This window comes from Scaptodrosophila lebanonensis, unplaced genomic scaffold, assembly GCF_003285725.1.
Source record: "Scaptodrosophila lebanonensis strain 11010-0011.00,11010-0021.00 unplaced genomic scaffold, SlebRS2 tig00001412-arrow-pilon, whole genome shotgun sequence".
NCBI classification, from domain to species: Eukaryota; Metazoa; Arthropoda; class Insecta; order Diptera; family Drosophilidae; genus Scaptodrosophila; species Scaptodrosophila lebanonensis.
This window is the reverse complement of record NW_022060739.1, coordinates 11,553,492-11,565,823: the sequence shown is the minus strand read 5'-3', so window position 1 is coordinate 11,565,823 and position 12,332 is coordinate 11,553,492. Positions and strand designations below refer to the sequence as shown.

The 12,332-nt window shown below is 36.7% G+C and overlaps 2 protein-coding genes across 3 annotated transcripts in view; one reads left to right on the top strand and one right to left on the bottom strand.

Moving 5' to 3' along the window:
- Positions 1 to 2: 2 nt before the first annotated feature.
- On the bottom strand, positions 3 to 692 carry LOC115631183 (acyl-CoA-binding protein homolog). Its single transcript, XM_030527873.1, has 3 exons — positions 564 to 692; positions 386 to 500; positions 3 to 298 (listed from the first exon to the last, which is right to left on the bottom strand). Exons 1-3 carry the CDS (start codon positions 576 to 578, stop codon positions 156 to 158), a joined length of 273 nt encoding a protein of 90 aa, XP_030383733.1. The 5' UTR covers positions 579 to 692; the 3' UTR covers positions 3 to 155.
- A 584-nt stretch (positions 693 to 1,276) lies between these two features.
- Positions 1,277 to 12,332, top strand: part of LOC115632019 (piezo-type mechanosensitive ion channel component) — a 32,802-nt gene continuing 21,746 nt past the window's right edge. For both annotated transcript variants that reach the window (XM_030528962.1, XM_030528963.1), the window contains exon 1: positions 1,277 to 1,401. The gene's annotated coding sequence lies outside the window, so the exon portion shown is untranslated. The remainder of the gene's footprint in view (positions 1,402 to 12,332) is intronic.

Genomic DNA, 12,332 nt, shown 5'->3' with positions numbered 1-12,332 from the left:
GCTAGTGTGCAAGTTTTCGTTTAAACGAAAGTGCGTATTTGTATTTGCTGAGTAGCTAAAGCAGAGTAAAAATTTTGGTACATAATTGTGCGTTAAATGTGATTATGCAGCATAAATGCATATTAAATATTGCTCGGCCCGGAGCCTATGTTAGCCTAAGCCTTCAGTCCGACAGCTGCAATCAGCGACTTTACTTTTGCTATATAGGCGGTCTGGGCATCGGCGTTTGTCATCCCCTTGCGGCTATTCCATGCCTCCCATTTGGCCTTGCCTTTAAAATCCAGAAAACCTGGCTTATCTATAAGCATTTTAAATCAAGTGATTATTAATACATAAACTAGGTACTTATATATATGTACATATGTATGTATGTGAGAATACACACCTGTGTTACAATCGCCGACCGTAGCCTGCTTGAACAAACTGTAAAGCTCAAGCAGGTCATTGTCGCTAGGCGTAGAGTTTAAGTTCTTTGCATTTTCCGCTGCTTCATTGAATTCCTGCAATAATGTATTAGTCTCTTTTATGTTTATGGTATTTCAATAATAATATTTTATATTTACCTGCAACTCGGCCATTATTCTCCTTTACTTCTTTGCTTTTACTGGGTGGGGTGACTTTCAATCCAAGATAATTCAAGTGCTTCTAGTGATGACAGCGGCTCCGATAAGGTCAGTATTAAGTGTTGGAAGGCTTTCAGCAGTGGCAACATTGCTTGGCGGTAGGCAGGTGTCATTAGAAAATAGTTTCACAAATTTGTGGAGATTGTGAATAACAAACACAGATTTTGTTTTCTTCATAGACGAGTCCGTGTAAATATACTATATATATATAGATTCTTTCATGCTGTTTATAAAAAACCTTTATGCAATACTTGTATTTATTTATTATATAATTTTTTTATATTTATATTTAACAAAATTTGTCTGCTATAGAACAAAACGAGCCACTCGTGCTTTGAAATTGTTGTGGATGTCATTTGAATTATTGCTCTCTTTTGACTATCTGATGAGAGACATAAACAGAGCACGCAATTAAACAGATGGCCTATTGTCTGTAGAGTAAGCGGGATGACAGTATAGTGACAAAAAAGTGCTTCCACATTTGTGGAATTCATTTCGGGCCTTCTGATACTCAAGCCTTTTTACTCTTGTGTTAAAACTGCTGTTAAACCATACGGTCGTGGAATTACGCGCGACGGCGTCTGTAAAAATCGAAACCAAATCGAATACTACAAATAGCGCTTAAAATTGTTTTGCAATAATTGCAAATAAAATTATTTAAATAAAAAGCAATTATTTGTGTGTGGCATTGTCATTGCCGTTACTGTCTTGCCGCAACAAGAAACGCGTGTGTTGGTGTTGTTGTGCTTCTTACAATTTTGTTGCTTATGCAAATGTGGTATGACATACATACAATACAAATATTATGGTTCTATGATAAGCTATAGTAGTCAGTCAGACGATATTGTTGTTATTGCACGCTAATAGACTCTTCTAATGAAGTGCTTTGTGTGGGTGTGTGCCGTAATGTGTGTGTGTGTGTGGATATTGCAGTGTCAACAAGAATGCAATTTGGTCAAAACAGTCGAAGTTGGCCGGCCACATAATTGGCTCGGTAGACATTTGTATGCAAATCAATAGGATAGGCCAAAAAAATCCGTTCTCAAGGGGGTCGATAGCATTCCTTTACACAGACAGTTCCGCGCCGGCTCTATTTTCTAGCGCGCTACTAGCCTACGCATAAACACACACACTCATGTGTTTGTATATTTAGCGTTTGGGATTTGCTATTGAATAGTCTTTTATTTGGCTGTCTCATTGCTAGCCGGTTGAATCGTTATGGCATTCGGAAGCAGTGTTGCTCATTTGTAGGCGGAAGAAAAGGCTAGATCAGCAATTCGAAGAAACTATAAATGGCTAAACTAAGTCTAAATTTGTTAATAAAAATATTATTCTAATATTTACATATTTTTACAAATTAAATCTTTCATTTTCATTGCGGTTAACAAACTAATTAACTAATTAGATCAATTAGCTTCATGAGCTTTTCTTATTCGTTATAAATCCCAATCGTTACCGCATTCAGCATTCGAAAAACTCCAGAACTAGCGACAAGATAGCCAGATGGACTGCACTGTTCGGAAGCCAAAGCATGTAGTATATTGCAGTCTGGTGACTGATTAAACAACAACAACGAAATGGCTGTGTGTATTATAGTAGGAATGTGTGAAAAACAAACACAAACATACAACTGGCCGCGTCAACAACAAAGCCGCTGATTCTTATTCTGATTTTGAGTCTGAATCTGATTCAGCAACAACACCTCTTCCTTTCATGTCCGTTTGGTTTTGTTTTGCAGTCAGTTTACAAGTTTCTTGGTTTTCTTTTTTTGGCCTTTTCTTTCCCTATTGTTCTCAAGTATTTGTGGCTGGCGGCTTTTGTTTAACTTCTGACTTGTTTTAACCGAAGGAAAATGGGGGCACCAGACGCTTTGAATGTGTGTCTGTGTGTCTATTTATAAGTTCATTAACGCATTTAATTGTGCCTCGTTGCAATTAGCCACACATTAGATGAGCAACGCAAATAACTTTCGATTGTTTACATTGCACTTCGCCTCCTGCTGATAAGCAAAGTAAACAGAAAGCCGTGCCGAGCAATCGTTCAATTTTTATCTTCTGCACAGTGTACGGTCGCAAATTGAGAACATTGGAAAACACTGCCTAATATTCTGATTATAAATAAATGTAAATTATGGGGCAACACTATTTTCATTCAAACGGTTTATGCAAAGTGAACATTACACAAATGTAAACAAATGCCAATCAGCTGTTCATATGTATGTGTCTCGTACTATTTATGCATGAATAAATCAACCCGTAAGCTTATTTAAATACATATTTAATTTGACAATTTTATTTTGTTTAAAGTAAGTGTCTGTTTGTCTGTTTTCCTCATAAAAATGCTGTTTGTTATCTTAATTCTATTTAAAGTACTACCTTGAACTGTAGGCGAGTATTGTATCATTCAGAACTCTGTGATGATCGTTACATCAATTGATTTAGAATGATATTATATTTTATAAATAATATATCTCTTGCATATTTTTAATCCTTTAAAAGAAGTTGTACGAATTTCGAATTTTTAATTTCCGATGGTTCTGATAATCAAGTCTCCTCTGTACTTACAAACACTCCGTCTGTATATTGATATTTATTATTTGATAACTATGACGACAGTTGACCCAGTATCAGATTTGATTTTTAGCTGGCCACGGTCAGGTACTTGAAAAGCTTATCAGCACTTCTTGGTCCTGGTGTGGCATTATAATGGGGCCGATCTTGGCGCCTGCTTGCTACGTGCCATCATTAGGGGAATATTTGGAGTGACAAATACAGGTGCTGTTGTCATTATGCGATTGTTGTTTAAGTGGGGGCTGTTGCGGTTTGATGATTCAGTTTTTATTGTATCGTGGCCTTCTTGACTTTCTCGCTTGTTGCTGCTTTGCATTTCAGTCGATAAATGGCGATAAGGGCACTCGTTTAACCCCTTCCTTGCCTCACATCTCAAAGCGCATGTTATGCACTAAATTTTATACATATATGTACATATGTATGTATATCTGAATTGTTCGCTTTTGCTTAGCATTGTTTGCAGAGCGAAAAAGAATGTGTGTTTGTCTTTTGAACACAAACATTTTTGTGCCATGAATTCATAAATACATATACAAGTGTAGATATGTTTAAAAGTATTTCAATTTAATATTGAACATATACCTGTTTGATTTTGACGAACCTTACTTATGCGAGCTAAGTACGATATACTTAATATTGATTAATAATTTAATGGCAAGCCCCATATACAGGGGGAAACATCTGTGCTTCGTGTAGACAAGAAAAACATTATCTTATTTAAACAAATTTCGCATTTTTTTTTATGTGTGTATGGTTTGTGCACCACAGGGCTTTTGTACTAAACAATGTGATGGAATGTTGAATTCTTTTTTCGTGTATCTGTTATATTTAATTCGAGAGAGTTCAGCTAAATATGTAAAGCTATCATTAAAGCATTTAACTAATTCGAAGCAGTTTGTTTGGTTTGTGGCAAGTAAAATTGTTAAATAGTACTTTTCGGGGAATAGATTGCTTTCTCGTCATACTTAAAGTTGGTCATATCATGAATGAAACCATCTTAAGGAACGTAAACGTTACATCTGTTCTCATTTATTCTTTATGAAGCCTATATTCTAAGTTAACTTTGATAGACAACCAGAAGTTCTATTCAATACTTCCAAAACACTAGCTTGGATTGTGTTTTTAAACTACCGCCGATATTGGTTCATGATAGTTGTAGATTAGTTAAAAAAAAACAGTGAGCAATTATTTTAAGTAATGCTTATATTAGTATATCAATGGTTAAGTTCCCCAGGTAATCAATAATAATTATACAAGGACAGCAAATAATTCAAGTAATGCATTTCAATTACCAAAGTAGCAAACGCCAACGCAACCAGTCAGTCATAAAAGAAGAATCCACACTTGGCCTACTTTCAACCTAGATGCTGCAATGCTTGGCATAAAAATTTCGCTTTTAATAGCATCCCAGCAACAAGACTAAAAAGAGAGAACAAAAACGAGAGATGGTCCTATTCAAGCGTGGGTCGAACTTTTCGCGACACACACATGGGGCAGGAACCGCAGAATAAAACTGCAGCAGCTGCAGTTATTTTTCAGCTCATTGTTTTTGTTGCACATTTGCCATTGTTTGTTCGATGATTTTCAATTTACCGACCATAAATAGCAACTATTTGTCGTTGCGTCGGCGGCTTATTAAGCCTTGATTTAGATTGTGAGGTTTTTAAAAGAGTTATTTGGTACTCTTGTACGAATTACCCAAGGGAGAAGGGCTGTCCCCATGCCAAGTTTTGTCGTGATATATACATACATATATGAATTGTAAATAAGATTATAGCCAGAAACGATCGGTTTGGAGAATATTGCAACTAGCAATATGCAATTTTGTTTTTAAAGAGCTCTTAAAATTTAGTGGACATTTTTGTATTATAGGACAGATGTATGTACATAAAAACTTGTTACTGATTACAAATCTGAAACTATGTTAGTATATGTACATCGATTCCATTAGGGGCTTCAGATATTTAACTAATTAACAGACGCTTCCTAAATTAATGAACATTATTATCATAAAATTGAATTTTCCAAAAACATTCAAACCATTGAGCAGCGTCATTGGCGTTGCGTTGAAAAAATAAAACCACACATACAGGCACAGAAAAAAGTCTCTATAAGTTGTCTGACTTAGTGTTCTCTATTTTTGGTTTATCTGCCGCCGCACCCTCTCGCCCAGCACAGCTGCGGGCTCTATCCTCGTCCGCTCGCCTTCGGATTCAGGTAGGGACCTCGATGCAGCTGCTTCAGCTTCTGGTTGGCTGTTGTTGCAGCCGCACTTGTTACCTGCTACTCAGCTATCCTGCGACCCTGTGGCGGCACTTTCCGGACTCTTCTCTCAAGCAAAATAGAATAACATAAAATTCAACAAATTCTCGACTACAAATTCCTCAACATTTCAGCGCTGACTTTTCTTGTTACTGTTCGGTGATTGTAGTTGCGTCATCGTCATCGCTTGCGGAAATACATACATATATATGTACATACATACGTATGTACGTACTATGTATGTATATACATACATATGTGTATATTATGTGGATTGAATCATTTGTTGTAGACAGCTTGTTTTGTGTTAAACATTTGCCGGCCGCAAAACCCGTTTTTGGTAATGGTTTAATGTTAATTCTATGCCATATATAGTATAATGTAACAACAATTCTGGTCACTGTATTTAAATTTCGATGTTTGCATATGAGAGTTAATCTGAATTAACAGAATTTTAGAAATTTAAGAGTTGGAAAATATTGTGTGCCCTAAACCTATGTTAATTTTAGTAACAAACGATTGACTCGCTGCTCAAGCTCTGGAAGACTGATCTCCAACTTTTCTAGATTCGAAATCGAACTCGCGTTTGGTCATTATCATTATCATCATAGTATTATCATTTGATATGACTCCCTTCACATTCACATCACCTTATACTTGTATTCTCTTGTGTTTGGGGCGGAAAGTACTGCTTGTTACACTTATCAAAACATACGTTCGTCCCAATTATAGGTTTTTAGTGTAAATGCAATCCATTGTTTGTATATAAGTTATTTATAAAATATAATATGAGTAGAATTAGGTGGAAAACAATATTTGTACAAAGTAATTGCACATTTTAACTAGATTTTCCCCTGAATTTACCAATCCCCTGCCTTAGTGCGTCTCCACATCATCAATAAAGACTTGTATCCACATTTCAGCTCTATTTCTAGCCCCGGGATGTGATGAATGATGAGTTTTCTATGAATAGATCATGGTCCGAGTCTGAGTTAGGTTTTGTAACCAATTAGCATATTAGGATATTGGCACCACGTTGTTGCGAAAATTAGCTTTGAATGGTCTACTAATTTATATATCTCTCAAAGAAACGATAAATATATAAATTGCTATAGATAAAAACAAATTGCGGCCACTTTATATAGCAAACAACCTGTCTGAAAGATAGTGAAGGGTATATTCGTTTAAATACATACTCGCATGTATAAATTGTTGGCTTGTGGTGCTCATTCGTTCATTATTAAATAAAGTTATGGTTTATCGCCTTAAAGTTTATTCAACGTCGAAATCGACAGCTTATCACGAAAACTGTGTGGGACCATAAAAGCTAAACTAAGTGTGATAAAATTGTTCAAAATTATTCAAAATTTAAACCCCTATTCAGTTGGTGTTGTTGTTGATGATTCCTCATGCATGAATTCTCGATTGAAGATGGAGGCTTTCGCACACCCCAGGGTCGTGAGAGTGTTTTGAGTTTTTCTTGTGACGCGTCATTGCGCACAATGTGTGCAAATATTTTATACAAATACATGTATATATCTTTTATAGTAGCTTTATTGTATGCGCCTATAGCTGTTGATGCTTCTGTTGTTGTTGTTGTTGCAACAGCCTACTAAGCCTGCTGGCCATGGCCAATAAGATGTGTGCAGTGACGCGCTGAACGTTGGACGTTTTTGCAACGCTTCGCCGCCTCGCAAAAATCTAGAAATTCAGAAATTCTAGATAATCAACAAATGTCTAGAAAAATGAATATACATTTGTATAATTCTCATGTAGTATTTGTCTGGCTATTTTGAAAATAATTTACGACCTTTTAGTCTACATATAATGCCAAGTCGAAGTGTGTGCGTAAAACTATAAATATAGTTAACTAGATATATTAACATTTTTGTCTTCACCGGAATGTTATTAATAATTTGTTACTTTAGTTAAAAAGAATACCATTCTATGCTAAAAGAAACCTCTTTGAGATTCACTTTTCAAAGTAAACTAAACGAAATTGCTTTCAAATTAATTGCATATCGTTTACAGCTTTTCTGATTTATAATTTTTAAAAACTGATAATTGTACTTTATTGTAATACTTATATTTAAGAATTTCGGGAATGTTTACAGCACACATACTATATATTTATATAGCGCGTATGAAGAAACATAAACATTCAATGTTTATAGGCATGCTGTAGCGCCTTCTTTTTCAGAGTATTGTAGGCATTTGTATACTGATCTAAAAATAACACCGGTGTTTAGGGCTGATTGTTGTTGTTATACTATATATATATATTTAAGACAGTTATTAGCCAAATTATAATTAGGGTGACACATTTTTTAGGCCACGAAGTATCTCTATAACCTCTAGAACCTTTTATTTATAAAATATAATGTATATATAAAATACTGTCTTATCCATTCAGTTGGATAAGGCATTGTCACGCTTTAATTGATTGATTCACTTTTTAAAATTATAAATATTGCTAAGATAAGCAAAAGTAATTTATCAGAAAGTACAGTTGGTACTGAAGTGGACTGAAAATGATTTTTATACAAAATATGGCTTGGAAATCTGTCTAACCAAGAACAAGCTGTCTAAACTTTTGAGTTTATTCACTTAAGGTAGATAAATGGAAACACCCTATTCAGCCAGGTAGCGGTCATTGGAATGTTTATTTTAGGCGATAATATGCAACATTCGCACAACATTCTTTTATGCGCAAATATTATTAAATATATTTAAACAAATATCTAAGTGGTTTAGGAGCCCATTGACGGCTCATATGACAGCTGGTGGTCGTCATTGGCACTAGCTTCATGCAAATAATATGTACAAATTCATTGAGGATTGGGCACGCGTGCCTCGTAAAAGTTATAGAGTTAAAAAGAGGAAAAGAACCGAAGAGAAAATTGGGAAAACTGTTGCGTGTCGCCTCACAGTGGTGGTGAACATGCAAAATTCCATTCCATGAGTAATCAGCAACGAATCCAACCAACAACAAGGAGTAGCAGTTGGCAAGTTCAACAGCCAACAGCTAACAGGCAATAACCATGGCTATATGTCTGCAAATACAACAAATTACATAGCACGTCTAATAACAGTTGCTGCCACAGGAGACAGAGACACGGGCACTTTTCATTTCGTTTCGTTTTGCCACTATCTCTTTTTTTTTGGCAATGGTAATGACATTAAAGGCTAAAATGAAAGTAGTGGAACAGTTTTATGACGCGCAATGGGCCGCCAAATGAAATTGAAGAGCACTAAAAGGATTGCCAGAATAGGCGGGTGGACACTACATTCTGCCCCTCATTTGTCAAGCGGCCAACTATTAGGCCCCATTAAATGTCAGTTAGCTGGTCGGCCCCCCCTCAGCCAGGCTAGCAGGCAGGCATGTCGCGATGACATTTTAAGGTGGAGTAATTGCTACATTTACACACACACACACACATACCCCGCACATCAGGACATCCACACACACACACACACACACACACACACATTGCACACTTCATACTCGCGGCAGCAGCAGAGTCGTTTGCATGTGCGTTACGTGTCCTTTTAATAAATTAAAAAACAAAATAGAAGCCGCGGTCAACACGTGGGGTAAAAGTTGAATGCGCGGCTTTTGCGCAGCATTTGTTGCGGTTTTTAGAATGGCTATAAACAAGCCATGAAACTGACAGCATGAGGTCGGAATATCAGCTTAAAAGCGCTGCACTTTTCTAGCTACATATTAGGGATGTAACCAAATATTTGCCGATCGTTTGAAGAGTGCTATATATTAGATGTATTTGGCAAACTTTGAAAGCAAATGAAAGAGTCTTGTTTGCCGCTCTCTGTAGAAGGCAAGAAGCTCCATTTCTTCTTCTTGACTGGTCCTCCAACCCGTTATCGGGTTATGGAGAAGGTCCATTTAACGACTTGAAAGCATGAAGAAGAGCTTCAATCTGCAGAGCACTTCATCTTTTATCCTTTTATCTAACACCAAGAACAAGAAAATATAGAAAGCAATAGTAATCCCAAGCAATTAGCACTGCCAGCTTAGAATTAATAAAGGCCACGTCTATTTCGCAACCAACATCGATTTGATTTGCATCGCTAGTTGGGGAACTCTTGGCTGAGTGCAGGGAGTGACTCGAACGCACTGCATCGACTAAATTGCTTGTCTATTGTAATGCAAGTGCGCTGTGGGTTGTTAATGGACTGCCAACGCCAGGAGTCGGCCAGAAACGCATTAAAAATATCTATGTAGCCCAAGCAAGCTCAGCATCAAGTTACCACAGTGGCACACATGGCGTATGGGTAATATTGCAGGACAGGTCACATAAATACAAAATGCTGCTGGTGCTGCTGCTACAAGTTTTATGATATTTGCAATGGCCAGACATTGTTGCCCACAAACTGACATACATAAAGGGGTACAGTGGGCAAAGGATTGAAAGATATGTGCAATTTTAAAATATAATTCTGACTAAACTACTTGCAATATAATTAGAGTCTTTTGTGATTTACTTTATTATTGAGTACATGGAAGGTTTTTCTTCAGTCTGTGCAGGAATTTAAAATAAGAATAAAGAAAACTTTGAAACGTAACATAAACCTTCAATAAACTATGCTTCGTTGCTCTTCCTGGCTAGTCGGGTTCGAGTATTTAGTTCTGCCAAAATCTACCAAAATATTAAAGTAAGAATCAATAGTAGCCAGAAACAAATGCTTCAGAGTTTATTTTGTAATTTCGAAGCATTACCTTCTTAGTTTTGATTGCATTTTATATAAAGATGCACCATCAGCGGAGGTTGGCCGTCGCCAGTAACCAACAGATGTGTAGTAGCCATGGTCTACAAAGAGAATGTAGGGCAAGACCAATAGCCGTTTCGTTGCGTCCATAAGTCGTCAGGCAGTGGCCCAGTGAGTCGCTGGCATAGGGTCTGACTGAGCATTTTCAAATTAATTTCCCAAGCGAAACAAAAAGCAAATATTTATAGAAAAGCTGGTCGTTTTAAATTGCACTCAAAGTGCAAGTTACAGGCATTAACGAGCAGCTGGCCAATTTGTAGCTCGAGTCAAGCAACATATTAAAGGGTCACAAAAGCAAATTGTTCATTTCGGATTTATTACACATAAATATTCAGTTTCCAAACTTTAACCATTCGCCCATTGGCGTTGCTATAGTTTTTAATTAACCCGTGGCACAAATGCGGGTCAAATGCTTGATAATTAATGATATCAAGATCATTGAAAACGAAAGTAATGTCACATTTATGAACTCTTTCATCAATTAAAGCGTAACTATTTGAACTGAAGCTGACCCCTTTCCGGCAGCGCACGGAATTTAGTTTAGAATGATAGTGGAAAATCGTGAAATAGTGACCCCTTTCCGGCAGCGCACGGAATTTAGTTTGGAATGATAGTGGAAAATCGTGAAATAGTGAAAATATAAATATATTAGAGTGTTGTACTTGTATAATGATTTACTTACTTCTGTGGCTGAGATTTTCTGTACATAACCTTTTATAGTTGTTTAGAAACTTGTTAAGTAAATGAATGATACTAGTTCGTCAAGAAATAAGTTCTGAAATCGTCATTGAGTTTGTGGAAATGTAAACTTTTTGTCAAATCGATGCCCTCACATTTGATCGAACGCAGAAACAGAAAGAGGGGGAATTACTTGGTATTACATGATTTAAAGTTAAATTTATACTTACTGTTGCGCATTTATGCTGCCGTTTTGGTCACATTTCTTAAACTAATTTTTCGCTTTCGTGCTTCTTAGACTGGAAGGAATTACCTGAATGATCAGAGGACCCTTGCAAGGGTTAACAAAAACTGCATTGTGTGTTAAAGCAATGCTTCTACATACATACTTATTATACTTGTATTCTTTTCTTCTGTCGAACGTGACGTCATAAAGCCAAAGCAGATTAAAAAATAAGTAAGTAAGTGAAACGACTATGGAAAATTGTGTGACATGTGTGTGCCATGCCATCACGAACCACAAACACACAGCTACTTACATTCTGGTAGGGAATTGAAAAATCCGGAACCAACACTGCCACTATAAATTGCTGCACACACAACAGCTGTACTTCCCCTCTCCTCCACTTCGCTCCACTCCACTCCACCCACCTATCCCCTATACGGCCCTGTAAATCCATGGATTACGGGGTTTTAAAACGGACACTAAAAACCAAAGCCGACTACTCCTTAGCGTTGTAATTAATGTGAAATTAATGGCCAACAGACACGCCGAGCAAGACCCAATGACTGACTGGGTGCAGTAATAAGCTTTAATACTCTGCGAGTATTCAATGAGTTAAGCATTTAGAAACCACTCATAAAAGCGAGGTCCGACCAAGAGGGAACTTTGTCAAGTGCAGTTAAATTAAAATTGCAAATATCGCTGAGGTCTACTGAAGATTGCGCCCCAAAGTTCAAGTGACTACTGGACATGGCAATGAAGATGCTAATGAGCTCAGTTATGTCGACAAAGAGAGGGAGAGGGGGTCGGGATGTAAGTCTGGTGTGTGTGTGTGGAATAGAGATACAGACTGCTTGTCTCAACAACCTTTGGAGGGGAATTAAGATATATTTTTAATGGGTGGACTGCATAATGAATTGGAATATTAACCATCGATGTACTATATTTATGAAAAGAATCATAAAAGTAGGCAGTTCTTTAAATAAATGCTATTCTTTTCTCCTTCACGTATGGAATCTATTCTCAGGACTAGACTTGCTGGTCGTACTCGCCGTTTTTCGAGCATAGGAGTACCTAGTATGTCGACTTTAGCTTTTAAACTTTCTGATATTACTCATTACTTTCGATATGGTCCACTTTTGTGTGAATTACGAACGAAACGATTTTGAAATTCATTTTAAAATAATT

Excerpts from the sequence above, each read along its gene's own strand:
- LOC115631183 (XM_030527873.1), bottom strand. Across the intron at positions 299-385 it reads GGTCGGCGATTGTAACACAG|ATAAGCCAGGTTTTCTGGAT; the intron begins GTGTGTATTCTC and ends AAATGCTTATAG.